The following is a 26,327-nucleotide window of genomic DNA, read 5'->3' as shown; positions in this document are numbered from 1 at the left end:
GATGTGTGGATTGGGGACCAGTCTTGGAGTCAGAAAGTCCTAGGTATGAGTCCCCTACCTTGGGTAAGTCCCTTAATGGCCATATATGAGAACTAGACTTCCTTATAGGGGTCAAATCACTTCTAAGATGTTCCAAGGGGCAAAAGAACATCCAGCTTGTGAAAGGTAAGGCTAAAGGGTAAAGAGTCACAAGTGGCTCATTCTTTAATCCAATCTAATTCAATTTAATTCAACTTCTGGTGGCTTAGAGTGTAGGAAGAATAAGAATGAGGACTGCTGTCAGGCAATGAAGATGGTGCAGGGAAGCTGGTGGAGTATGTGTAGGAGGCAGATAAATTCCCTGAAATAACCAAAACCATTTTATCCACCATGACTTGACAGACCTATGCATGGGAAGGAGACCTCTCAGTATTTATTAGATGGTTTCACTGAATCCTCACTGTAGAGATTGGAGAAGTCCCTTCCATTATCTGAAGTTCAGTTTCCTCAACTACAAGATGAGAACACTGGGCTAGATGGCATGTCTAAGGCCTCTTACCGTCTACCCACAATCCAGGAGCTGATTGTTGGATGATAAAGTGACAACCTGAAGCCTGCTGAGATGTGGAATGACTCTGAGACCTAGGCCTAAAGTGATTATAAAGCGGAAAAGTTTTAAATCTCTCTTCTTATGAGAAAAGCAAATTAAATTTAGCCCAAAATGACAAAGATGTTAAAAATTAAAACAACTGGCTTTCTTTTTTTATTGGCCACTTCCCTGCAAAGTACTTCAATTGCTTCATGTGTGTAGGTGCATAGTCAAATTAGCTTGATTTCTATAATGTGTTCATTGTTAAAACAAAGAAAAACTGAACATTACTTACATGAGAAACTTTATATGGTGAAAATGTGGTTGACTTAGAGCTTTTATAAAAATTTTATAAGTGCGAATCAGTTTTTTCCCCCAGGTCTAGTAATTTCAGTCAGGAAACTCTCTTTACCAAAATAGTCCAGCGTGATAGCCAGTACGTTTTAGAGATGGTTCCTGAAGCCAGATCTCCTGACTCTTCATCCACTAGACTCTTCTGCCATTCAGAAGCCTTTGATAAGACTATGGCAGAGTGTAACTATGTGAACTTAAAACAGAAAGGAGCATCATTCCTCAATCAATTTATCATCAAGAATTATATGAGACTGACCATGTATTCTGTATGCTGCTGTGGAGAGAGGGGAGAATAGAACAAGTCAAGGGGACAGACAGATGGGTCAATGAAAGGACAACCCCCAACAGTGCAAGAGCGACTATGGAAGGATCATTTCCTGTCTGGGCCATTTCAAAACTAAATACACCATTAGCATCCCACTTGTTAAATCATCGTCATTCATAGTGTTGCATGCTCCATGCTCTGATGTGTTATGATGGGTAATCATTGCAAAACTGAGCTTTTAAAACTCATATTTCAATATACACTGTGAAAGTAAAGTTTTTTTCCTTATACAAATGATTCAAAAGACCATGAAAAACCCACATATAAATAGTGTTTCTTTTAAGTAATAAATAATATGAAATCCCACATAGCATATGCCTTTAGTATTTATCTAGAACTCATCATACTCTTCAATAAATTTTGTTTTTCTCTAAAAAGCTACAGACTATCACCTCAGTATCATTTTCCAACTCAATTTGAAGATGTATATGATGCCTTAAGGTGGTTCTTGAGGAAGAAAGTCCTTGCAGAGTATGGTGTGGACCCCACCCGAATCTGTATTGCTGGAGACAGTGCTGGTGGGAATTTAGCTGCAGCAGTCACTCAGCAGGTATGAGATAAATATTTGAACGTTTTGTTTTTTAATGTTCTCTTCAATGTCATGTTTGTGTCATAAATTTTTAAAAATGAAAATGCAAATAGTGATTTTTTCATCTTGAGAATGTTATAAATGACCAAGTAGAATGAATCTATTATTTTTTTTTTGATGTATTCCTTCCTCCTGTTAGACTGACTTCTTTCCTTACTAAAATGATCTGGCAATGTCATGGAGGGTAATGGTTTTAGAATGCTCTAGCTATACAGCCTAAGAGGAGTGCACTTTTGGGTGAGTGACACAACTAACTGGTTGATAAATACAATTCCTCATTATACTTGAAACCCCAAACCTTAACCCTTCCATCACTAAATGTATGAAACCTGATGGAACCAGATCATTGACTTCTCAAAACTGTGTTATATTTGTCTTTCTGCCAGTGGTTCTCACCATATTTGTGGTCAAATGATAGTTGATTTCCCATTTAATAAGTTGAAAAGTCACAGAAATGTTGTTCCATATGTTATTAAAAATGGTGAGTTCCCACATTAAATGAGAAGGGGGAATATCCAAGAAGGAACTCAGAAAGAAAAAAAATATTCTAAGGAGGCAGAAGGGAGCCATAATCAAGGTCAGGTGGATGGCAAACGGACAATGCAGAGAAGAATGGAAACACAATGGAACCTTAAGCAGTGGTCATTCAAAGGATGCCTTAGTACTTCTACTTGGAAAGTTAGTCAGAGTTGCTTGATTAGGAGAGGCTTGTAAGAGTTAAGTATCTTCCCAGCCCATTAATAGGCCTTAGGTTGAAGTCCACCTAAGGAAGGTGGATTAGGGGATGCTTGCTTTGTACCAAGACCCACACCTTTTGTTAATTGCTTATAAGGCATTGGATCATGAGGGTGGAGCCCTCTGGCTCTGAAAAGTGTATAGATACTCTGAGGTAAGGTTTTGCTTTGGGAGCCTGGAAGAAGGTTCATGTGCCAGATGAGAGTCTGGATACCTGTTAAAGTGTCCTAGCTTTGAAAATCCAGATGTTGGTGCTCCTTTGTCTGGTAACTATGGACTTATGTAATGGTCAGACTGTCGGATCTGTCTGTTGATATGTGATGTATTGCTTATGATCAGACAGTTAGAAGCCCTGCCTTTTGATCTATATTTCTCTGCTTGTATTTTCTCTGTAGGTGAATGTGATTAAAAAAGATTGTTGACCCCCTTTTTAGCTGCTTTCCTTTTAGAAAAGTAGAACTATGAACCTGTGCTTACAAGTAATCCTGAATGTGTCAGGGGCCATTCTGCTACACTGTTCTGTGGAAAAGTGAGGATCCAGAGGCTACAACAAGATAAGGGGAAACCTACCATTGATCCCAAGCACAGGAGGCATTATGGTGGTGGGTGATTCCACTCCATGGAGTCATAGGACCTTGGTTCAAACTGAACTCTGATGTGTACTACCTGGGTGACCTTCCAGTATCCCTAGAACACCCTGGGCCTCGGTTTCCTCATCTATCTGACCTCTATTTAGCTTTATATTCATGAATTTATGGGTTAATTTTAAAAGATGGAGTCAAAGTTGAAATATTGAAATATAAAGAAGTGCTGTATGAGCTTAGCATAAGATTGAATTTCTGCAGGGACCTGCTTCCCTAAATGTTCAGGGATGGAGACTCCCTCCTTCCCTCTTCTTATTGGATTCCACTTCTATAGTCTACATTTTCCTATATCAGGTTCTTTGTCTCCCTAGGTAACAATGCTTGATGAATTTTTTTGCCAATTAAGATCAGAAAATCTTTCCATGACAGCCTTATTTTGTCTTGAATGTGAAACCTGTGTTAGTTACTCTTGTCATAAGGAATCTGTCTGTGGTAGTTCTGTACATTGTCATTGAGGGGACCTCCTTAAACTCAGACACACGATTACTGGGAGAAGAAGACTCCCTCCCCCCCACACACAGAGGGATAGCGAGAGAGAGAGAGAGAGAGAGAGAGAGAGAGAGAGAGAGAGAGAGAGAGAGAGAGAAGCAAAAATGAAAATGAGCATTTCTCTAAAACTCTGTAACAGGAAGATAATCAACCACTTTTATGTTTCTTCTGTTTTGCTTATAATAGAGAATAACATTCAGACAGAAAAGGAAAGGAGAAATAGTATTAAAAGGAGATTGAGGGGCTGAGAAAAAATGGGGCAAAGGAGCCAGGAAATTACATGAATTATCCCCAGTTTCTCTCAGAAATAACACTAAATCAAGCCTGTAAAAGAACTTTGGAGTGACAGAATCCACAAAAAATACCCCAAAGGGAAACCATTTTCCCATCCAAGATAACTTAGAAAGACTTCAGGATAGGTCTGTCTCACTTGGATAAAAAGGAAGCACAACTCAACACAATTTGCTCTGAGCGAATCAGTGGGAGGCTTAATCACAGCACAGATCAGCAGGCCACTGGCACAGCAGGTCAGCTGTGAGACCTCCATCTCCACTGCCTCAGAAAAACTGACAGCCTCAGAACTTAGAGAACAACTGGTAGACCAGGCTACTCTAGAACAGTGGGCCAGTCACCCACCCTAGAGGCCCTGGTGCATGTAGGAAGTGACCAGACCTCTCATTCCCAGTGCAAGACCCTTGCAGCTCTACATCCCAAGAGCAGAGCTCAGTTATTTTATATGAACAAAAATAAAAATGAATCCAGATCATTGAAAGCTGCCATGGCCCCAGGGAAGACCAAACCACACACTCCTAAGGGGGCCACAATGCCAGGCCTCAAAGGGGAGGATGAATTGGCTTCAAGCCCCAAAAGTCCTTTTGGAAGAGCTAAAAAAATATTCTGCAATCTTCTTACATCTTTAAATCAAGTAAGAGATTTGGAAAAAAAAACTGGGAAAAGAAATGAGAGTTATGCAAAAACATGATTAAAAAAGAGTCAAAAGTTGGGAAAAGGACGTCCAAAAATTGACTGACGAAAACAATTCATTAAAAAATAGAATTGGCTAAATTGGAAAAAAATCTATTGAAGAAAACCACTCCTTTAAAGTAGAACTGGTAAAATGGAAGAGGAGGTACAAAAACTCACTGAAGAAAATAGTTCCCTAAAAATTAGAATTGGGTAAGTGGAAGCTAATGAATCCATGGGACAACAGAAATCAGTCCAAGAAAATCAAAAGAATAAAAATACAGAAAAAGTGTGAAGAATAAAAATATAGAAAAAATGTAAAACACAACAGAAAAACAACAGACCTGGAAAATAGATACAGGAGAGATAATTTAAGAATTATTGGACTACTTGAAGGAATTTTAAAAAAAGTTCCTGGAAAGCATCTTTCAAGGAAAACTGCCCTGGTATTCTAGAATCAGAGTGTAAAATAGTCATTTAAAGAATCCACCAATCACTTCCCGAAAATAATCCTAAAATGAAAACTCCAAGTGATATTCGAGCAAAATTCCAGTATTATCAGGTTAAGGAGAAAATGATACAAGTAGCTAGAAACAAACAATTCAAATATTATGGAGTCACCATCAGGATTATTCAGGACTTAGCAGATTCTTCATTAAAGTTTTAGAGGCTTGGAATGCGATATTCTGGAAGGAAAAGGAGCTTAGATTACAACCAAGAGTCAACTACCAAGCAAAACTGAACATAATATTTCAGGGGAAAAGATAGGACATTGAATGAAATAGGTGCCTTTCAAAGTTTCCTGATGAAAAGACCATAGCTGAACAGAAAACTTGATCTTAAAATACAAGACTCAAGAGAAGTATAGGAGGATAAACAGGAAAGAAAAAGGCAACAACATGGTCTTCAACAGGGTGAAACTGTTTATATTCCTGCATGGGAAGATGGTATTTGTAACATTTAAAAACCGTATCTCTATTAGGGCAGTTAGAAGGATTATACATAGACAGAGAGAACAGGAATAAATTGACGTCGATGTGATGATATAAAAAAAAGGGGTGGAAAAGGGATTGTACCGGGAGAGGAGGAAAGGGGGAGGCAGAATGTGGTAAATTATATCACTTGAAGAAGCACAAAGACCTATTGCAGTAGAGAGAAAGAAGTAGAAAGAAAGAGAGAGGGGCGAGCTTTGTTTGAACCTTATCTCATTGCGTTTGGCTCAAGAAGGGAATCACACACACTTCGTTGGGTACAGATATCTATCTTACTCTATAGGGAAGGATGAGGGGAAAGGGACAAGAAAAGGGAGGGTGGGGCTGAAAGAAGGGAGGACAGATTGAAGGATGTGGTGGTCAGAAACAAAACACTGGTGAGGAGGGACAGAGTGAAAGGAGAGAGAAGAGTATAAACAGGAGGAAATATAGGATAGAGGGAAATACACAGTTAGTAATTATAATGTGGATGAACTGTCCCATGAAATGAAAGGGAATAGAAGAGTGGTTAATAAAATAGAATCCTACAATGTATTGCTTACAAGTAACACTTGAATCTGAGAGGCAGACAGACAGACATACAAAGAGTAAAGGTAAAAGGCTAGAGCAGAATATGTTATCCTTCAGCTAAAGTAACCAAAAAACCCACAGGGGTAGCAATTCTGATCTCGGACAAAGGAAAAGCAAAAAGAGATCTAATTAAAAGGGACCAGGAACAAACTACATCTTTCTAAAAGGTACCATAGACAATGAATTAATTTCAGTACTAAACGTACATGCAACAAGATGTATAACGTTAAAATTTTTAGAGGAGAAGTTAAGTGAGTTATAGGAAGAAGAAAAAGTTTAACTATATTAATGGGAGACTTCAACAGCCCCCTCTGCGAATTAGATAAATCTAACCACAAAATAAATTAGAAAGAAATTAAGGAAGTGAATAGAATTTTAGAAAAGTTAGATATGATACACCTCTGTAGGAAACTGAATGGGGAAAGAAATGTACCTTTTCGTCAGTGATATACGATACCTACACAAAAATTAACCATGTATTAGGAATAAAATCCCCACAATCAAATGCAGAAAGGTAGAAATATTAAATGCATCATTTTCTACCATTAACATAGATTAAAATTAATTGGAAATTAAATAATCTAATCCTAAAGAATAAATGGGTCAAACAACAAATCATTGAAACAATGAATAGTTTCATCAAAGGGAATGGCAATAATAAAAGAACATACAAAAATTTATGGAAAGAAGTCAAAGCAGTACTAATGGGAAACATTATGTCTCTTTATGTTTATATGAATAAAATAGAGAAAGAAAAGATCGATGAATTGGGTATGTAATTGGAAAAGGTAGGAAAGGAACAAATTAAAAACCCCTAATTAAATATCAAATTACAAATTCTGAAAATAGTGACAGATTAATAAAATTGAAAGCTAGAAAACTATTGAACTGACAAATAAAACTAGAACCTGGTTTTATGAACAAAAACAATAAAAGAGATAAACGTATGATTCATTTGATTTAAAAAAAAAAGAAAACCACAATACTATTATGAAAAATGAAAAGGGTGAATTCACTACCAATGAAGAAGAAATTAAAGCAATAATTAGGAGCTATTTTGCCCAACTGCATGCCAGTAAGTATGATAATCTAAGAGAAGGGGATGAAGGTTTACAAAAATGTAAATTGTCCAGATTAAAAGAAGAAGAAATAAAATATTTAAATGACACCATTTTAGAAAAAGAAATTGAACAAGTGTAATAAAAAATCTCCAGGGCCAAATGAATTTACAAGTGAATTCTACCAAACATCTAAAAACCAATTAATTCTGATACTAATAAACGTTTTGGAAAAATAAGCAAAGAAGGAGCTTTACCAAATTCATTTTATGACACAAATATGGTGCTGATACCTAAACCAGAAATAGTCAAAATAGAGAAAAATATTATAGACCAATTTCCCTACTGAATATTGATGCAAAAATTTTAAATAAAATATTAGAAAAGAAGTTACAGCAATTTATCATAAGGATAACACGTTATGACTAAGTGGGAATTTATACCAGGACTGCAGGACTGGTTCAACATTAGGAAGACTATTAGCATCACTGACCATAATAATAAAAAAACAATAGAAATCATATGATGATGTTAATAGATGTAGAATTTTTTTGAAAAATTATAGCATCCATTGCTATTAAAAACACTGGAGAGCACAGGAAAAGATGGAATTTTCCTTAAAATGATAAGTAGCATCTATTTAAATGACTACACAAAACTTGATGAAACTTCAAGCATTATCTGTGATGGTGATAAGCTAGAAGCTTTCCTAATAAGATCAAGGGTGAAACAATGAGTCCATTATCAACATTATTATCCAGTATTGTTCTAGAAATGTTAACTTTAGCAATAAGAGAAGAAAAAGAAATTGAAGGAATTAGAGTAGGCAAAATCTATCACTCTTTACAGAGGATATGATGATATTCTTAGAGGATCCTAGAGAATCAGCAATAACACTATTTGCAATAATTAATAGCTTCAGGAAAGTTGCAGGATATAAAATAAATCCACATATATCATCAGCACTTCAGGATATTAATGACAAAGCCCAACAGGAAGAAATAGAGATAGAAATTCCACTTAAAATAATTATAGACAATATAAAAATATTTGGGAGTCTGCCTGACAGATGGTCAAAGGATATGAAGAGGATGAAGAAATTAAAGGTATCAATAGTCATATGAAAAAATGCTCTAAATCACTATTGATTAGGGAAATACAAATTAAAACAAGTATGAGCTACCACCTCACACCTATGAAATTGGCTACTGTGACAGAAAAGGAAAATGATAAATTTTGGAGAAAACCTGAGAAAACTTGGACACTAGTGCATTGTTGGTGGTGTTGTGAACTGATTCAACCATTGTGGAAAGCAATTTGGAACTATGACCAAAGGGCTATAAAGCTACAAATACCCTTTGATCTAGCAATACCACTACTAGATCTGTGTCCCAAAGAGATCATAAAGAGTAAAAAGAACCTACATGTACAAAAATATTTATAGCACTTCTTTTTATGATGGCAAAAAATGGAAAATTGAGGGGATGCCCATCAATTGGGGAATGCGTGAACAAGTTGTGGCATAGGAATATTAGGGAATACTATTGCGCTATAAGAAATGATGAGTGGTCAGAAAAAAAAAAAAAAAACCTGGAATGAATTACATGAATTGCTGCTAGGTGAAGAGAGCAGAACCAGCAGAATCTTTTGCACAGTAACAATCACATTGTGCAATGATCAACTATGATTGACTTAGCTCTTCTTAGCAGTACAGTTATCCAAGACAGTTCCAAAAGACTCATGGTGAAAATGTTATCCACATGCAGAGAAAGAACTATGAAGTCTGAATGCAGTTTGAGGCATGCTATTTTCATTTTGAGAGTTTTTTTGTGACTTTTCCTTTTATTTGGCTTACGATTGCCCCTGTATAACCTATATCAGATTCATTGCTATCTTGAGGAGTAGGGAATGGGAGGGCAAGAGGAAGAAAAAAATTTGAAAATCTATATATTATAAAAAATGAATATTGAAAACTATCTTTTGTGTGTAACTGGAAAAATAAAATACTATTACCAAAAAAAAGAAAGAAATGACAAAGGATAGTTTCAGAAAAACCTGGGAAGAATTATATGAACTGATGCATAGTAAAATGAACAGATACTATATTGTACATAGTAACAGCAATATTGTAATGATGGTGAACTGTTACTGGCCTACCTACTCTAATCAATACAACGATCCAAGACAGTTCTGAAGGACTTATGATGAAAAATGCTATCTATTTCCAGAGAAAGAACTGATGGAGTCTGGATGCAAATTTTAGCATAAGTTTTTTCACTTTCCTTATTTATCTTGCTTTTCTTCCATCATGGCTAATATGGAAATAAATTCTGCATGATTTCACACATATAGTTCATATCATATTTCTTGTCTCTCAACGGATGGAGGGAAAGGTGGGAGAGAATACAGAACTCAAAAACTTTTAAACATTGAATGGTAAAAACAAAAAAAATTTAAAGTTTTTTTTAAAAGAGATGCGAACTTCAAGACAGGACAGGAAAAATAACCAACGAGTATCTAGCTGTTTTAAATGATCCCAAGCTTCTTTGAGTGTTGGTATTATTAGTATTCATTTTTGAAAGAAAATTAACAGAAAACAAATTAAGCAGGCATTTCAAGTTTCTTTGCCAATTTCCCCATACAGTGGAGAAAGCAGTGAAGGCACTAGTGGTGAGCGGTTCTCAGTGATATCTGGGAAACTCAATATATGAGAGAAGTATTAGACCCAAGGGAAACGGGTGTGGTAGTGATGAATATCCCTTTTCGAAAAGCAGAGAAGTAGGAAATAATAATTACCAAAACTAAGTCTGGATAGTTTGACATCAACCTCAAGAGATATTCTGGAAGAGATTATAAAATGAAGGGTTTATGAACATCTGGTAAGGGAAGTAGTGATTGATAGAGGATCAATAAAGTAAGGGGAAAAGGGCATGCCTAATTAGCTTTTCTTTTCTTTTTCTCTTTTCTTCCTTCCTTCCTTCCTTCCTTCCTCCCTCCCTTCCTTCCTTCCTTCCTTCTTTCTTGCTTAATACATTTTCTTTCCAATTACTTATAAAATCAATTTTAACATTAATGTTAAAAAAGTTTTAGCTTCTTAATTCTATTTCCCCTTTCCTCCTCTTCCCACTCCCTGAGACACTATGCAATCTGATATAGGTTATACATGTGCAATCATGTAACACATATTTCCATTTTAATCATTTTGTGGATGAAAGCTTATGAGGGAAGAAAGGAAGGGAGGAAGACAGAAAGGAAGGAAGGAAGAAGGAAAGGAAAGAAAAATAGAAAGGACAGAAAGAAAGAAAAAAAAGGAAATGGCAGAGTTTGATCTGCATTCAGACTTTTATCAGTCCTTTCTCTGGAGATGGAAAGCATTTTTCATTGTGAGATCTTTGGCATTGTCTTGAATCATTGTATTTCTGAGGATGGGTAAGTCATTCACCATTGTTCATCATGCAAAATTGCTGTTACTGTGTACAATGTTCTTCTGGGTTTGCTCACTTCATTCTGCATGAGTTAATGTAAATCTCCAACTACTCTTTATTGATCACATAGCTAACTGTTGCAATGGATAGAATGCTGGATTTAGAGTTTATGGGAATGCCTCAGACATTAGCAGCATGATCCTCGATAATCAGACCACATTTCTCAGTCTTAGTTTCTCGTCTGTAAAATGAGCAAAATAATAGCGCTTACTTCCAGGGGTTTTTGTGGTGGGGAGTGGTCAAATGAGATAACATACATAAAGTGTGTCATAAACTTTAAAGTGCTAAATGTTAGGTATTATTATTGATAATGATTTACAGAGTGATTTAAAGTTTGCAAGACACCTTTTGTACTTTATTTCACTTGATCCTTATAATAAAGGTGGAGTTATTCCTTCAAATGTTGTTTATTAAGCACCTCCTGTGCACCCTGCACTGTTCTAAGTTCTGGTGATACAAAGAATGGGTAAAACAGTACCTGCCACCAGGGGCCTCATATTGTAATGAGGGAGGAAGTTCACCAATAACTGGGCACATACAAGGCATCTAGAGTATAAACGGAGGGTAACTTCAGAGTCATTCAGAGAAGTATGTGGAAGGGGCCAGGGAAGGCCTTCCTGTAGAGGAGGAATGGGACCTAAGCCTTACAGGAAGCCAAGGCAGTCCAGAGTTGGAATGAGAAGGGAGCGCATCCCAGATCGGGGAGACAGTCAGTGCAAAGGCAAAGGTTAGGAGAGGAGATGTGTTGTTTGAGGAACAGCTGGAAGGCCAGTGTCACTAAATCTCAGAGTGTGTGGTGTGGAGTAAAGTATAACAGATTGGAAAGGGAGGAAAGGGCTGTGTGGTGGAGGGCTTTAAAAGCCAGGTAAAGTATAAATCCACACACAATGGACTCAGACAATGTTATAATGGTGGGTTGTCTGAGGAACCTAACCACTGTTTATAACATTATCTATCCCTACACCCCTTGTAGCTTCAAAGTCTACATTCTCCAGTTGATCCACCAAGTCCTTTTTATAGAGTTTCAGTACTATTAGTACTCTATATACAGAGAAGACTAAATAGGATTTTATGGGCTAATTTCCCTCATCCAAATCGCTGTACATCACATTGAACTACTTGAGGTGCAAGAGACTTGAGAGATCACCAGCAAGCAAGCATTTATTAAGTCTTAGATACCATATTATGTTCTGGAGATAGAAAAGACAAAAAAGTTCTTGCCCTCAAGGATCATGGACTCCAGGGGAGGAGACAACATACATACAACAAAGTGTATACATGCCATGTGCAGAGGAGGTGGAAGGTATTCCGAAAGAGGGATACAGTAGCAGCTAGGGGAACAAGGGACTTAAATGTGAAAAGATACAAGGCAATTGCAAGAGATAGAAAACACTGTCAGCTGGATTGGGGGAGGGGAACTTGGCAGATGATGCAAGGTCTACAGAAGGAAAGGGCCACTTAAACTATGACTTAAAGGAATTTTGGGTGTCTAAAAGATGAAAGTGAGGAAAGGCAGAGAGGATCACATATGCCAAGGCTTGGAGGTAGGAGATGGGATAATGTTTTACTGAGCAAGCTATGTCCCACCTTTGGACCTCAATGTCTCCATGTGTTAAATGATGGGATTGGACTAGATGTTCTGTCTGGTGCCTGCCAGGTCTAATAAGCTATGAATTTTAATTAAGCAACATGTCCTGGGTTTTTTCTCCCCTAGCTCCTAGACGACCGAGAAGTCAAGATAAAAGTCAAGATTCAGTCTTTAATTTATCCTGCTCTTCAAGCTCTTGATATGAATTTACCATCATGCCAAGAAAATGCCCATATGCCCATCCTGCCAAAATATAAAATGGTTGTAGTTTGGAGCAGGTATTTCACCTCAGACAAGGCATTGAAGGAGGCTATGTTTGCTAACCAACATACACCTGTGGAATCAAGCCATCTCTTTCAATTTGTCAACTGGAGCACCCTGCTTCCTGAGAGGTTTCAAAAAGGACATCTTTACACCAAACCAATTCATGGACACTCTGACCTTGCAACAAAGTACCCTGGGCTCCTAGATGTCAGAGCATCCCCCCTGTTAGCTGATGATTCTAAGCTACAGGGTTTACCCTTGACCCATATCCTCACCTGTCAGTATGATGTCTTAAGAGATGATGGGCTCATGTATGCCTTCCGCCTTAGGGCTGCAGGGGTCCAGGTAGTCCATGAACATGTGGAAGATGGGTTTCATGGAATCCTGACATTCCCTAGGTATTTTAGAGCAGGCCATCGAGAACTCACCAAGTATCTGAGGTGGCTAGAGGAGAACCTCTAGTGCTAATTCATCTGTTGATCTGTTTCTGTGGATGTCCCTCAGCTTTGAAATTTCCAAGTCAGGTTTGACTTTTTTTCCCTTTTCTCCCCTAACTCTCCAGCCCCCATCCAAGCAGTTGCCCAGTTCTGCTGATTTTGCCTTGTTATCTTTCCCACTGAGCTCCTCCTCCTTTAATTTACTACCACCCCTCTATCCCAGTCCTTCTTTGACTTCTGTCTGGACTATTGCTATACCTTCCCTTCCAGTTTCTCTTCCTCCATTCCTCCTCTCTCCTATCCATCATTCTTGTTACTGTCAAGTTTATTTTTTTAATGTGCTTGAAGAATCACATCATTCTCTTTTTTGAAGAAGCTACTGTTTTCCTATTAAAGGGACAAGGTAACTTTCACTAGCCTACTTAAGTTCATCAGGACTTTGTGAACCAGGTTTGCAGGAGGCAAACCTCAGTCTTGTAGACTGAAGAACTGTGTCATCATATTGCAAACATGACCCTTTGGTTATAATTGGACTTGGATTCTTCTGACCGTTGACCACTCCTCAGTCTGCTTTGTTAACTCTTCATTCATTTTGCTTACTTATAGTCACAGTTGTGCTTGCAAATGCTTAAGAAGTAGTTCTTGGAAAATGTACCTGGCATTGTTTTAAATATATTCTCCATTATTAACCTCCATCTGGACTTTCTTAAGTCCAAACAATTGACAAAAAAATAAATCACATCTTCATTGGTAGTGTTCGCCAATTTCTGAGGTACAAATGTTTACCGTGAAAATTGAACAATTCTCAGGTTTGACAGGATATCCAGGACATCCCTTCCTATAATCATGGTGGACCCCCAACACTTTGCTCTCCTTTCTCTTCCTCTTTTTTCCTTCCCTTTTCCTCCATCCCCTTTTTTCTCATCTTTTCTGTCTTCATCTGGTATCACCACTACACCAATGGCTCCAATCGTTTTAGTCTGGTCTTCATTCTCTCTAGAATTCCAGATATGTCCCTCCACTGCCTCCTGGAAATCCCCACTTGGGGATATTCTCAATACTTCAATGTGTCCAAAGCTGAACTCTTATCTTACTCCTCTCAAACTGTCCCATTCTATCACTGAGTCACCTCTGGCACTTTTTCTCTGTTGACTTCTCACAGTTAATCATTTACTAAGTCTTCCCAATTCTCCTTGCGTAGTATGTTTCACATGTCTTCTTTTCTCCATCCCCATAGCTACCATTTAACAGCTTAGAAACTCATTACTTCTCACCTGAGATACTGTCATAGCCTCCTCTTTATCTACTCTCTTTTTATTTCCTTCCCCTCTCTAATTCATGCTTTACAGAGCTGACAAAATTATCTTCTGAAGATCCACATTGGATAGTGTCACTCCTCTGCTCAAAATCTTTCATTGGTTCCCTAGTACCTTTAAGGACAAACTAACTCAACCTGATCTTTAATGCTTTCTGTCATCTGGCTCTGATTTCTCATTCCACCTCCTGTGCTTCATTCCCAAATACACTGGACTCACTGCTCTCCTTGAGGGATCCCCTTTCTGTACAGTGACCCAGGTCCTTCCAAGGGTGTAGAATATACTCCCCCTCATTTTCAACTGTCTGCTTTTTTGTTTTCCTTCTTGGTTCAGGTTGAGTTCCCCAAACTCCATTAAACCTTCTCTGTTCCCCATGTTTCCTAGAGTTGTTTGTTTACTGCACAGATCATCTTATCATTAACTTAGCTGTTACTTTTGGATCTTTTCTTCTTCCTCCAAGGAGAACAGGGACTCGAAGAAGGCAGAGATAGGACTTGAGTTCAAATTTTGATTTTCCTGCCATTCAGGGACTCTAACCTTGAACAAATCACTTTATTTTCTGAGTCACAGTTTCGCCATCTATGAGAAGCAGAGACTGGATTAGCAGAAGATTAGAAGATCTTCCAGCTGTAAAGTGATGAAATTATAATGTACTTATCACTGAAGTTTCTTCCAACTCCACATCACATGCACTTATGACTCAAACTCTGCATATCTCACTCCAAGTCCAGGAGCCTCTTCACTGTGCACCACTAGCGGTTTCTAGAGAACAAGTGCTTGGCACAGTTAAACCATTCAGAAACAAATTCGGCATGTAAGAAAAAGAGAGGACCAGAAAATTGATTGCTAAGTCACATCACTTTCCTGGGTAGGTGATTCTTGGTTTTAGTCCTAGTTCCTTTGATTTCTGGAATATCATATTCCATGCCCTTTGATCCCTTAATGTAGAAGCTGCTAGATGTTGTGTTATCCTGATTGTATTTCCACAATACTTGAATTGCTTCCTTCTAGCTGCTTGCAGTATTTTCTTCTTGACCAGGGAACTCTGGAATTTGGCCACAATGTTCCTAGGAGTTTCTCTTTTTGGATCTCTTTCAGGCAGTGATCAGTGGATTCCTTGAATACTTATTTTGCCCTCTGGCTCTAGAATCTCAGGGCAGTTTTCCTTGATAATTTCATGAAAGATGATGTCTAGGCTCTTTTTTTGATCCTGGCTTTCAGGTAGGCCCATAATTTTTAAATTGTCTCTCCTGGATCTGTTTTCCAGGTCAGTTGTTTTTCCAATGAGATATTTCACATTATCTTCCATTTTTCCATTCTTTTGGTTTTGTTTTGTGATTTCTTGGTTTCTCATAAAGTCATTAGCCTCCATCTGTTCCATTCTAATTTTGAAAGAACTGTTTTCTTCAGTGAGCTTTGGAACCTCCTTTTCCATTTGGCTAATTCTGCTTTTGAAAGCATTCTTCTCTTCATTGGCTTTTTGACCCTCTTTTGCCAATTGAGTTAGCCTATTTTTCAAGGTGTTATTTTCTTTAGCATTTTTTGGGTCTCCTTTAGCAAGGTGTTGACCTGCTTTTGATGCTTTTCTTGCATCTCTCTCATTTCTCTTCCCAGATTTTCCTCCACCTCTCTAACTTGATTTTCAAAATCCTTTTTGAGCTCTTCCATGGCCTGAGCCCATTGAATATTTATTTTGGATGTTTGGGATACAGAAGCCTTGATTTCTATGTCTTTCCCTGATGGTAAGCATTGTTCTTCCTCATCAGAAAGGAAGGGAGAAGATATCTGTTCACCAAGAAAGTAACCTTCTATGGTCTTATTTTTTCCCCCTTTTCTGGGCATTTTCCCAGCCAGTTACTTGACTTCTGAGTGTCCTCTCCACACCCACCACACCTCCAGATCCACCCAGCTAGTGCTTGGGGTCTGAGATTCAAATGCTGCTTCCCAGCCTCAGGGCTTTGGGTGGGGGTGGGGCAGCTATTCAGTGTGAGATTAAGTTCAGGTGCTCAGGTGGGGGCAGGGCCACCACACAGGGGCTCAGTTCCCTCAGGGGGTTTATGAGGAGACCTTCAACAATGGATACAAACTCCTGCCTGCTTTGGGAGCCTCTGCCTGCTGATGCCTCCTCTGTTGCCTCCCGAGAGGCCCTGAGTTATGGGAGCACCCCACTCCCCTTTTGGCCAGCCAAAGAGACTCTCTCACTGAACTTTGGTGCCTGTGGGTGGAGGGACCTGCTTGGCTGTTGGAGATTCTGTCCCTGAAGCCCATTTGGATTTACTTCTCTCAGTGCTTCCTGGCCAAGGCAGGGCTGGGCTCTGCTCCAGGTCAGTGCACGACAGATCTTTCGTGTCAGTTTTTCAGGTCTCTCTGAAACAGAAATCTCCTCCACTCTGTTGTTCTGTGCCTTACGCTGTTCCAGAATTTGTTGGGAGTTATTCTTTACAGGTATTTTATGGGCTGTGGGTTTGGAGCTAGCATATGTGTATCTTTCTACTCTGCCATCTTAGCTCCTCCCCCACATCACTTTCCAATGTGCTTTGGCAGTTAAGGAAGTGAATGAGATCCCACTTTAGCTACGTTAAAGGAAGCAGAGAATCCAAGAGAGGGGATGCGATCCTTTCATTGAACTCTTTCCCTGTTAAGATGACAACAGGGTGGTTGTGTTCATTTCTGGATACCATATTGGGGGACACAGATAAGGAGAGCAGCATCCCTAAAAGGGTGACCAGGATGCTGAGGGGCCATTCACCATTGCTCTATGGGAATCATCTGGAAGAAGATGTTGGGGAAAGAAGACTTAGCAAACACAAATAAAGCATGATAGTGTATTCAAGTATTTGTACATGATTGTTTCATGGAGAGAAAATATACTCATAATGTTTGGTCTCAGGAGGCAGAACTAGAAGTAAAAAGTGGAAGTTTCAGAAGCTAGTTTAGGCTAAAAAACTTCCTGTTAATTGGAACTATCTAATTCATCCATACTCAGTTTCTCCTCTTCCTATCCTCCTCCTCTCTTCTAAATCCTCTGTAAATTGCCTTCTACCTTCATCATTCTACTAAAATTGCCCTTTCCAAACTTAACAGTGATCTCTAACCTTCCAAAGCCTCCTGTTCTTTGCTCAGTGCTCATCTTTGACATCTCTTCAGTACTTGACACTGCTATCACCTGTTCCTGGATGTTATCTCCTGTAGAATTTTCATGAGCAATTCTGTTCTGGTTGTTCCTGTATCTGTTCAATCCTCCTCTCGCTTCTTTGCTGCCTCTTCATCCCTGTCATACCTGGTAATTCTTGGTTACATTTGAGGTTCTCTGCTCTTTCCTCTTCGAGTTTCTCTGGATACTGCCTCACTTGATGATCCTATCAGTCCCAATGGATTTAATGATTATTTCTGGGCAGATAATTTCCCAGATCTCTATATCCAGTCCTAGTTTCACAACTGAGCTGCAGTCATGTGTCACCAATTGCCTTTTGGATATCTCAAACTTAATATTCCATAAATCAAAGGCTGGACAACCACTCACTGGAGATTTCCTTGGGAAGATTTTTATCCTGGTGCTGGCAGGGCCACATGAGATTCTGTGACTGTAAATATTATGTACCTGAATTTGTTCTGAAAACCCTAATTCTGAAAACTACAGTCCTCATTATTATCATATTGATGATTGAAGACTATTGAGAAAACAGGATAAAATCAGAAGATCTCAAGACAAATCCTCTACTCTGATAGCTCCTAATCTCTGTGACTCCCAGTAAGTCTCCAACCAAAGCCTTTGCTTCTTCATTTGTAAAAGAAGTACATTACACTAGATGACCTTCGAGGTACCTTCCAGCTGGACCATTTTTTAACACTTTCCTCCACCACACTCATCCCTGTTCCTCTTTCCAGTTCTTGAGCCATAATCAAATAAATACTCACATAACGTTTGGAAAGGGCATTATCAATTGGCTCCCCTATGGTTCCACTTAACACTATTTCTTTCTTTTGTATGAAAGGTATTAAGTTGTCTTCTTTCTTTCCCCATTACACAGATCAAATCAAAACACATTTCCACATTAGTCACATCCAAATAAAAGCCATCCCATTCTGCACTCTGAATTCTTCAACTCTAACAGGAGGAAAATAGCATGTTTTGTTCTTCATCATCAGAACCTCAGTGCATATTTATGCCTATAAGTTTAGCAGGATAGCGTTCCATTATATTTATATGAAAGAACTTGTTTATTCATTGCCTATCTTTTGCTACCTCAAAGAGAATTATGAATACTTTTGTTTGTTCTTACATATATTTTTTGGCTTAGGACTAATTGTTGTCTAAATCTTGTGCAGTCCTGTCTAATTATTTTGTGGCCACATAGATCATAGCTCACCAATAGTGAACATGAGATTTTCTTGGCAAAGATCCTGGAGTGCTTTGCCATTTCCTTATTCAACTCATTTTTAAAATGAGGAAACTGCAGCAAACAAGGTGGATTGACTTGCCAAAGATCACACAGTAAGTGTGTGAGGCCAAATTTGAACTCAGGAAGATGAGTCTTCCTGACTCCAAGCTTGGCAATATATTCACTGCACCATCTAGATTCTTGTTATGTGAGATAATTTTCCCTAGCCTTTCTTTTCCTCCTCCATCTCACCTTCCTTTCCTTCTTCTTTCTATTTTTTCTTAAGATAATCAAGATGTAGCAGAACCTCTGCTATGCCTTCTCAAATCAGACTCCTTCTGTTAACCCTGATGATGATAGGGATCTGGGAGATGGGAATGGGAACGCATCTATCATTTCCCCATATGTGAATGTAGGCATTTTATCCTTATGTAGTTCTTTTTCATTATTCATTCATGTTGACCTTTTTATATTTTTCTTCATGTATTTGACTTTCAAAGTATCTCCTCAGCTCCCATCAAGAATGCTTAGAAGGTCCTTATAATAAGAACACTCACTAAAGAGCAATTACCCTAATCCCTCCCCTTCCTTCCCCCCACCCCAGCCCCACCAACCTGGAAGCATCATATTTGGTTTGCTAGATGAATTGTTGTTGGCTGTAAGCCCATATCATTTGCCTTCTGGAATATACATATTCCAAGTTCTCTGTTCCTTTATTCTGGTGGTTGTTAAATCATGTGTGATCCTGACAGTGTCTCTTCAGTACTTGGATTCTTTATTTTTGGCAGCTTACTCTATTTTCTTTAACCTCAAAGCTCTGGATTTTGATTGTGATATTCCTGGGAGTTTTCATTTTGGAGGTTCTTTCAGGAGGTAACCTGTAGATTCTTTCAATTTCCATTTTTCCTCTAAAATATCTGCATAGGTTTTTCTTTTCTTTTTTAAAATTAATTAATTTATTTTTAGTTTTCAACATTCACTTCCATAAGTTTTAAATTTTCTCCCCCTTCTTGCCCTTCTGCTCCCCAAAATAGCATGTAATCTGATATGGGCTCTACACATACATTTCTATTAAGATATATTTTCACATTAGTCAAGTTGTTTAGAAAAATTAGAAAGAATGGGAGGGACCATGAGAATGAAAAAAAACAAAACAACAAAAAAAAGAAAATAGTCTGCTTCACTCTGCATTCAGACTCCATAGTGCTTTCTCTGGATGTGGATAGCGTTTTCCATCATGAGTCCTTAGGAGCTGTTTTAGATCTTTGCATTGCTGAGAAGATCTAAGTCTGTCAAAGTCAGTCATAATAAACTGTGGCTGTTTCTGGGAACTATGTTCTCCTGATTCTGTTCGCTTCACTCAGCATCAGTTCTTATAAATCTTTCCAGGTTTTTCTGAAGTCAGACTGTGCATCATTTCTTACAGCATCATTACATTCACATACCATAACTTGTTAAGCCATTCCCCAAGATTACTTATTTTCTCTGGTGCATTTTAGCAGGATATGCTTTCATTCTTTATCTCTTTTAATTAGATCTATTTTTACTTTTTCTTTTTCGGAGATTAGGATTGCTACTTCTGCTTCTTATTTTTACTTCAGTTGAAGCATAATATATTCTCCTTCACCCTTTTACCTTTATGCTGTGTGTATCTCCCTATTTCAAATGTGTTTCTCATAAACAACATATTGTAGGATTGGCAGCTTTTTTTTTTTAAGATTTCTTGAAATATGTTGTCTAAGCTGGGTTTTTGATTGTGAAATTCAGATAGATTGATGATTCTTTAATTTTTTCTACTTGATCAATTGTTTTTGCCATGAGATCCCTTATGTTTTCTATTTTTCAGCCTTTTGATTTAATTTTTTCCCCTCAAAATTTTTCGGCTTCTCTTTGATCCATTTGAATTTTCAGGAAGGTTGTTACTTGGGCAAGGTTTTGTATCTCTTGTGCCAAGCTTTTAACTTCTTTCCCAGTTTTCTCCATGGCTCTCATTTCTTTTGCAGTTTTCCTCAAGCAATTTTATTCCATTTATTAAACTAAAAAATACCCTTTTGCTTCATCTCTTCTACAAATTCTAGTTGTGTTTTTGTCTGAGGCTTTGTTTATGGATGTTTTGGGGTCATTCGTTTCTTCTGCAATTGTGTCTTGAGTGTCTTTGCCACCATTCACTCTGAGCTCCCTATAATGGATGTTTTCTCTTTGTTTGCCCATTCCTTCAGCACACATCCTGACTCTGGACTTGATGTCAAGGCTTTGTTCTGAAGCATTTCAGAAGGGAATATCTGCGATGCTTCTGCTTTCTTGGGGTAATGAGTGTTCTGCTTTTTTGGATTTCAGGGACAGTTGGGAAACATGCAAGCTTTCAAAGTGGTCTGATCCAGAGCCAAGTCGGATTGCTGCCCCCTGGTCTGACCTCTGCAACTTTCTCACCTGGGTTTGGTTCTGAGCATGAGTAGATGTGGCTGCTGACTCTACCCCATCAGCCAGCTGGAAAGTTCCATTGTCTCAGAGCAGCAGAATTGTAGACTCCCCTTTGGTCTGGAAATCCCACCCTGGCTGTTCCTCTGAAGACTGGATTAAACTTTAGAAGTGAAGCTTCGCTTTGTTCCTATAGTCTGAGTCATGCCTGCCTGCCCTCCCACCTGGCACAGCTGCTGCTACTGCTGGCTTCTGAGCTTCCTCCTTTTCTCATCCACAGCCCAGGGTTTTCCTGCCTGGGAATGCCATGTCTGTGTGCAGGTCTCCTTCTTCCTCTGCCCTCAGGTTTCAGCCTAGCATTGGCTAGTGGATAACAAAGCTTCCCATTCCCATCTGTCCTAATTGCAAGGCCGCAGTATGGATCCGGGGGTAGTCTGATCTGGGTCTGGAAGATTTTCTTGCCCTGGCACACATCCTTTCCCAGGACACTGGAGTGCTCACAACTAGGAGTGATTCTGACCTGATACCACCCCAGTATCAAGAAACCACTCTGCCTATCTGCCTTTGCTGACTTGAGCTAGACAAATTAGTCATTGTGACTTTTTTTCTGGATTTCCCCTTTAGGATTCAAGCTCATACATTTTCTAGACCTATTTGGAGAAGTTTGTGGAGCAGAGCTTACTATATTCCACCATCTTGGCATGTTGTCTACCCCTGTTGTCTACCCTTATTAGAATATAAACTTCTTGACCTCAGGTCTTTTTGGCCTTTTTCAAAAAGATTTCTCTTCATTTAAAATTTTGTACTTGGGGTCTCTTTCTTTTTACCTTCTCAGGATATAGGCTTAATAGTAGTGTCTCAGTAAACAGAGCTCCTAATTTTGAGGGAAGATTTCCAAATTGCTTTCCATCACAGCAGGACAAATCCAGAGCTACACCAATAGTATATCAATGAGCCTGTTTTCATGCAGTCTTGTCAACATTTGTCATGTTCTTTCTTTGTCAGCTTCATCAATCTGATGAGTATGAGGTAGAACCTCATGATGATTTAATTCAATTTTCTCTATTAGTGATGTGGAATAATTTTTTATATGGTTTTTTATATGTTGTCTTTCTTCCTGTGGAAACTCCCTGTCTATATCCTTTGACCAATTATTTGTTGGAGAATGTGTCTTGGTCTTGTCAATTTGAATCATGTCCCTTTATATCTTGGAAATGAGACCTTTATCCCTACCACAGCATAGTGCCTGGTACATAGTGAATGATTGCTTAATACAATCAGTATGATTCATTCATTTAGCCAGTAATCAAACTTGAGTACTGCCACATTTCCTACCAACCGTGGGAAAAGTTGGAATAAAGCCCTGAAGATGTGGTTTATTCTGTTTGTTCCCTAGATTCTTTATGCCTCTGACTAGATATAGTTTGTATTAGATTGAAGTAAACTTAGATGTCATAAATGTTTTCTTTTGAAAATGTGTTTTGATATTATGAAAATAATTGACAGTCTCCAAAATATGGCCTAAGAATCATGGAGACACTGAATGGTTCACAAGCAGCTAGGTCACCTTGCCAGATAGGTAACATCAATTCAGCAGTCATTCATTGAGTGTTTGCAAGGCACTATATGAGGTTTGCTGAGTTTGCAAATCAAACATCTTAAAAGTCTCTGGCCTCAAAGAACTTCTTTTCAGCACTGAGAGAAACAAATGAGAGCTACGCAGATAGTTAAATATGAAGTGTATGAAAAATGAATCAAATGAGCTGCAAGAAACAGGAAATATATATTGGGAGAATGGTCTCTAGCAGTATTTTGAAGGAAGCTAGAATTCCTCAATTGATAGGCATGCCCTCCATTTGCAGTTCTTGGCCACCCGAAAAAGAATTGCTATAAATGTTTTTGTACATGTGCGTCCTTTTCTCATTTTTATGATCTCTATGGGATATAATCCTAGAAGTGGTATTGCTGGGTCAAAGGGTATGCGCATTTTTATAGCCCTTTGAGCCTAGTTCCAAATCCCTCTCCAGAATGGCTGGATCAGCTCACAGTTTCACCAACAAAGAATTAGTGTTTCAACTTTTCCTACATCTTCTCCAACATTTATCATTTCTCTGTTTTGTTTTCTTAGCCAATCTTATAGGTGTGATGTGGTACATCAGAGTCGTTTAGTGATTTAGAGCATTTTTATATGAATATACATAGCTTTAATTTCTTCCTCGGAAAACTGCCTATTCATTACCTTTGACCATTTATCAATTGGGGAATGACTTATATTCTTGTAAATTTGAATCAGTTCTTTATAATGTAGAAATGAGGCTTTTATCAGAAACACTAGCTGTAAAAATTCTTTGCCAGTTTTCTAATTCTCTCCTAATCTTGGTTGCATTACCTTTGTTTGTGCAAAAACCTTTCAATTCAATATAATCAAAATGATCCATTTTGCATTTCATGTTCTCTATTTCTTGTTTGGTCATAAATTTCTCCATTCGCCATATATCTGACAGAGAAACTATTCCTTGCTCCCCTAATTTATTCATAATATCAGCCTTTTTACCTACATTATATAACCATTTGGACTTTATTTTGGTAGACAGTGTCAGATGTTGGTCTAAGCCCAGTTTCTGCCATACCATATTCTAGTTTTCCCAGTAGTTTTTCTGAAATGATGAGTTTTTATCTCAGCAGCTGGGGTCTTTGGGTTTAACAACTGGTAGATTGCTATAATCATTGTGGTATGTACCTAACCTATTCTACTGATCTACCTCTCTATTTGTTAGTCAGTACCAAGTGGCTTTGATGATTGCTGCTTTATAATACAATTTAAGATCTGGTATGGCTAGGCCACCTTTCCTAGAATTTCTTTTCATTAATTCCCTTGATATTCTGGAGCTTTTCTTCTTCCGGGTGAATTTTGATATTATTTTTTCTAGCTCTAGAAAATGAATTTTTGGTAGTTTGATTGGTATTACACTGAATAAGTAAATTAATTTAAGTAGAATTGTCATTTTATTATATTAGCTCAGAGTGAGCAACTGATGTTTTTCCAATAATTTAAATCTGTTGTCAGTTGTTCTTATGATTTTTACAGAACAAACACCTGGAGTAAGGAACCCTAAGAGTCTTCCTAGCTGAGTGATTCTAGGCAAATCCCTTAACTGTCCTAAAATGAGGGCATCGTAGCATCTAAGCTGATATCACCCAAAGTCCTTATGAGGAGCATATGAAATAGTAGATGGCAACCACTTTGCAATCCTTAAAGCACTATATAAAGTGAGCTGATTCTGTTTTTTACCGCTGTTTCGGTAGGCAGGTCAGCTAAGCAGATTGCAGCTTGATCCTGGAAAAAGCTTCCTGATGTTTCTGTTCTCCTCCTGGTAATGGGCTAATCCAGGAGGCAGGCAGTGGCTCTGGCAGGAGCAGAGGTCTTTAGGCTCCTCTCAGGAACATTCTAGAGGAGATTTCTGGCCAGACCCAGATTGCACCATCAGCCTCTCTACATCCCCCTCTAATTCTGAGATTCTGGAACTCTCAGATCCCCCCTCCTCATGTCACCTGAAGTCCTTTGGGGGCCCAGACTTCCCACTGATTCCCTCTCCTGGTTTCCATGTAGCCCTCTGCATACCGTAGGTTCTCAGTGTGTGTCTGATGCTGGCCTGGTTCCATCTGTGCTCAGGTCCAAACTGGCCCTGAAAGAGACAGAGTGAGGGCTAGAACTAAGCAGGATATCAGTATTCTCAGGGCCCACTTGTATGCTGGGCATCTGGGCTTTCAATGGGGAGAAATCTCTGCTGGGAGTCTAGCACAATTCTCTCCTCTTCTTGTTAGTCTCAAGGCAGGCTTTGGGCTTTGCCCTGGGGCAGATCAAATAACCCTCCTTCTGGACAGGACAAAGTCTAGTAGCATTGGCTGCCTACCAGGGGAAATGTGAGGGAGGAGAAAGAGGAGGAAATAAAGAGAAAGGAAGAGGAGGAGCAGGTTGAACAGGAGTAACAGCAGCAGCAGCAGCAACATGGGAAAGAAATCTCTGTGTCTGGTGATTTCTTGTGCCCTTCTCGCCTACTTTGTGTACACTCCTCTCCCAGACAACATCGAACAACCATGGAAACTGATGATGACCTGGGCTGCCATGAGGGTTCACATTCACCTGGTAAGTGAAGAATTTGGTTGGCTCTGGGTGCTCAAGTGAGAAGCTGCCAGGAAGGAAGATGGGAGCATTTCCCAGGGACTTGGGGTCCTTACGTTTGCTAGCATTCAAATATTTCAGAGTAATCTCACTTGAGATTCCTATCCAAGACAGACTGTTTAGTGCAAAGGTTTCTAACCTTATCTGGTCTACCACTGCCTTTTAAAAAAATACTCAGAGCCCCCTGGAAATCTTTAACTCTTTGCTGTTTTATTTTGTTTTGTTTTTTGTTTTTCTTTTTTGCAATTTGCATCATTTTGAAAATATATACACTATGTATTTTTTAAATGACACATGGAAGATTTAATGATTTATTGTAAATTTGGGGTTTTTTTTCTGCATTCAAATTTTGATGACAATATTGCATCCTGCAGAGATATAATGTTGTAAAAAACTCATTACATGCACATAGTCCTGCTGATGCATGCTGGACTTGCAACAACATGCAACATGCTCACCTGCCAACACTTCCTTCTTAAGACTTGTTGCTGGACTTGAGCCCTGATCAGTTAAAACTTGCACTTTGTATGTTCATTTGGAAACTAATGTAATCATTACAACTTTAACTCAGTTACTCAACAGATAAAACATGTACAAATGGTTTTTCAAAATTTTATTATCTTCTCTTTTTTCCTGATGCTTCCACTGCCCCCTTATTTTTTCAGTTCCCCTCAATTGCATCTGAGGATATTATGCACCACCCCTGGATTATTCTAGAACCCCCCAAATGGCAGTGTTGCCCACTTTGGGTATGGTGTGTAGTTATATCATTATGAATGGTTTTCTTATCTTGTCCAGAACCAAGCTTTGACAGATCTCCCTGAAGACCATCTCCAACTGTTCTGCCACATATACCTTCCCTCTTCTTTATAGTCTTTCCTTTTCCAGCTACCTTTTTTAATGCTTTCTTTCCCCTTTTATAATGGCAAGCTTCTTGAAGGCAGGCATTTTCTTGATTGCTTGCAAT

The 26,327-nt window shown here is 38.6% G+C and overlaps 2 protein-coding genes across 5 annotated transcripts in view; both read left to right on the top strand.

The window, feature by feature from the left end:
* Window positions 1-26,327, top strand: part of LOC140510257 (arylacetamide deacetylase-like) — a 69,308-nt gene that overhangs the window by 15,058 nt on the left and 27,923 nt on the right. For 2 of the 4 annotated variants that reach the window (XR_011969166.1, XR_011969164.1), the window contains exons 4-5: window positions 1,626-1,797; window positions 12,487-13,148. Coding sequence is in view for 1 of the 4 variants with exons in the window: in XM_072618714.1 (XP_072474815.1) it covers window positions 1,626-1,797; window positions 12,487-13,086 (772 nt within the window). In the remaining 3 variants the exon portion in view is untranslated. Of the gene's footprint in view, window positions 1-1,625; window positions 1,798-12,486; window positions 17,211-21,096; window positions 21,351-26,327 lie in introns of those variants that run through there. The other 2 variants (XR_011969165.1, XM_072618714.1) reach the window with 2 other exon arrangements.
* Window positions 23,710-26,327, top strand: part of LOC140510258 (arylacetamide deacetylase-like) — a 32,522-nt gene continuing 29,904 nt past the window's right edge. Inside the window, exon 1 of the mRNA XM_072618716.1 lies at window positions 23,710-25,324. Within this exon, the coding sequence (XP_072474817.1) occupies window positions 25,187-25,324 (138 nt within the window). The 5' untranslated portion in view covers window positions 23,710-25,186. The remainder of the gene's footprint in view (window positions 25,325-26,327) is intronic.

The sequence above is a fragment of the Notamacropus eugenii genome, chromosome 6 (assembly GCF_028372415.1).
Source record: "Notamacropus eugenii isolate mMacEug1 chromosome 6, mMacEug1.pri_v2, whole genome shotgun sequence".
In the NCBI taxonomy this organism is placed as follows: domain Eukaryota; kingdom Metazoa; phylum Chordata; class Mammalia; order Diprotodontia; family Macropodidae; genus Notamacropus; species Notamacropus eugenii.
Note: the sequence above shows the minus strand (reverse complement) of the source record. Positions and strands in the feature narration are given on the sequence as shown.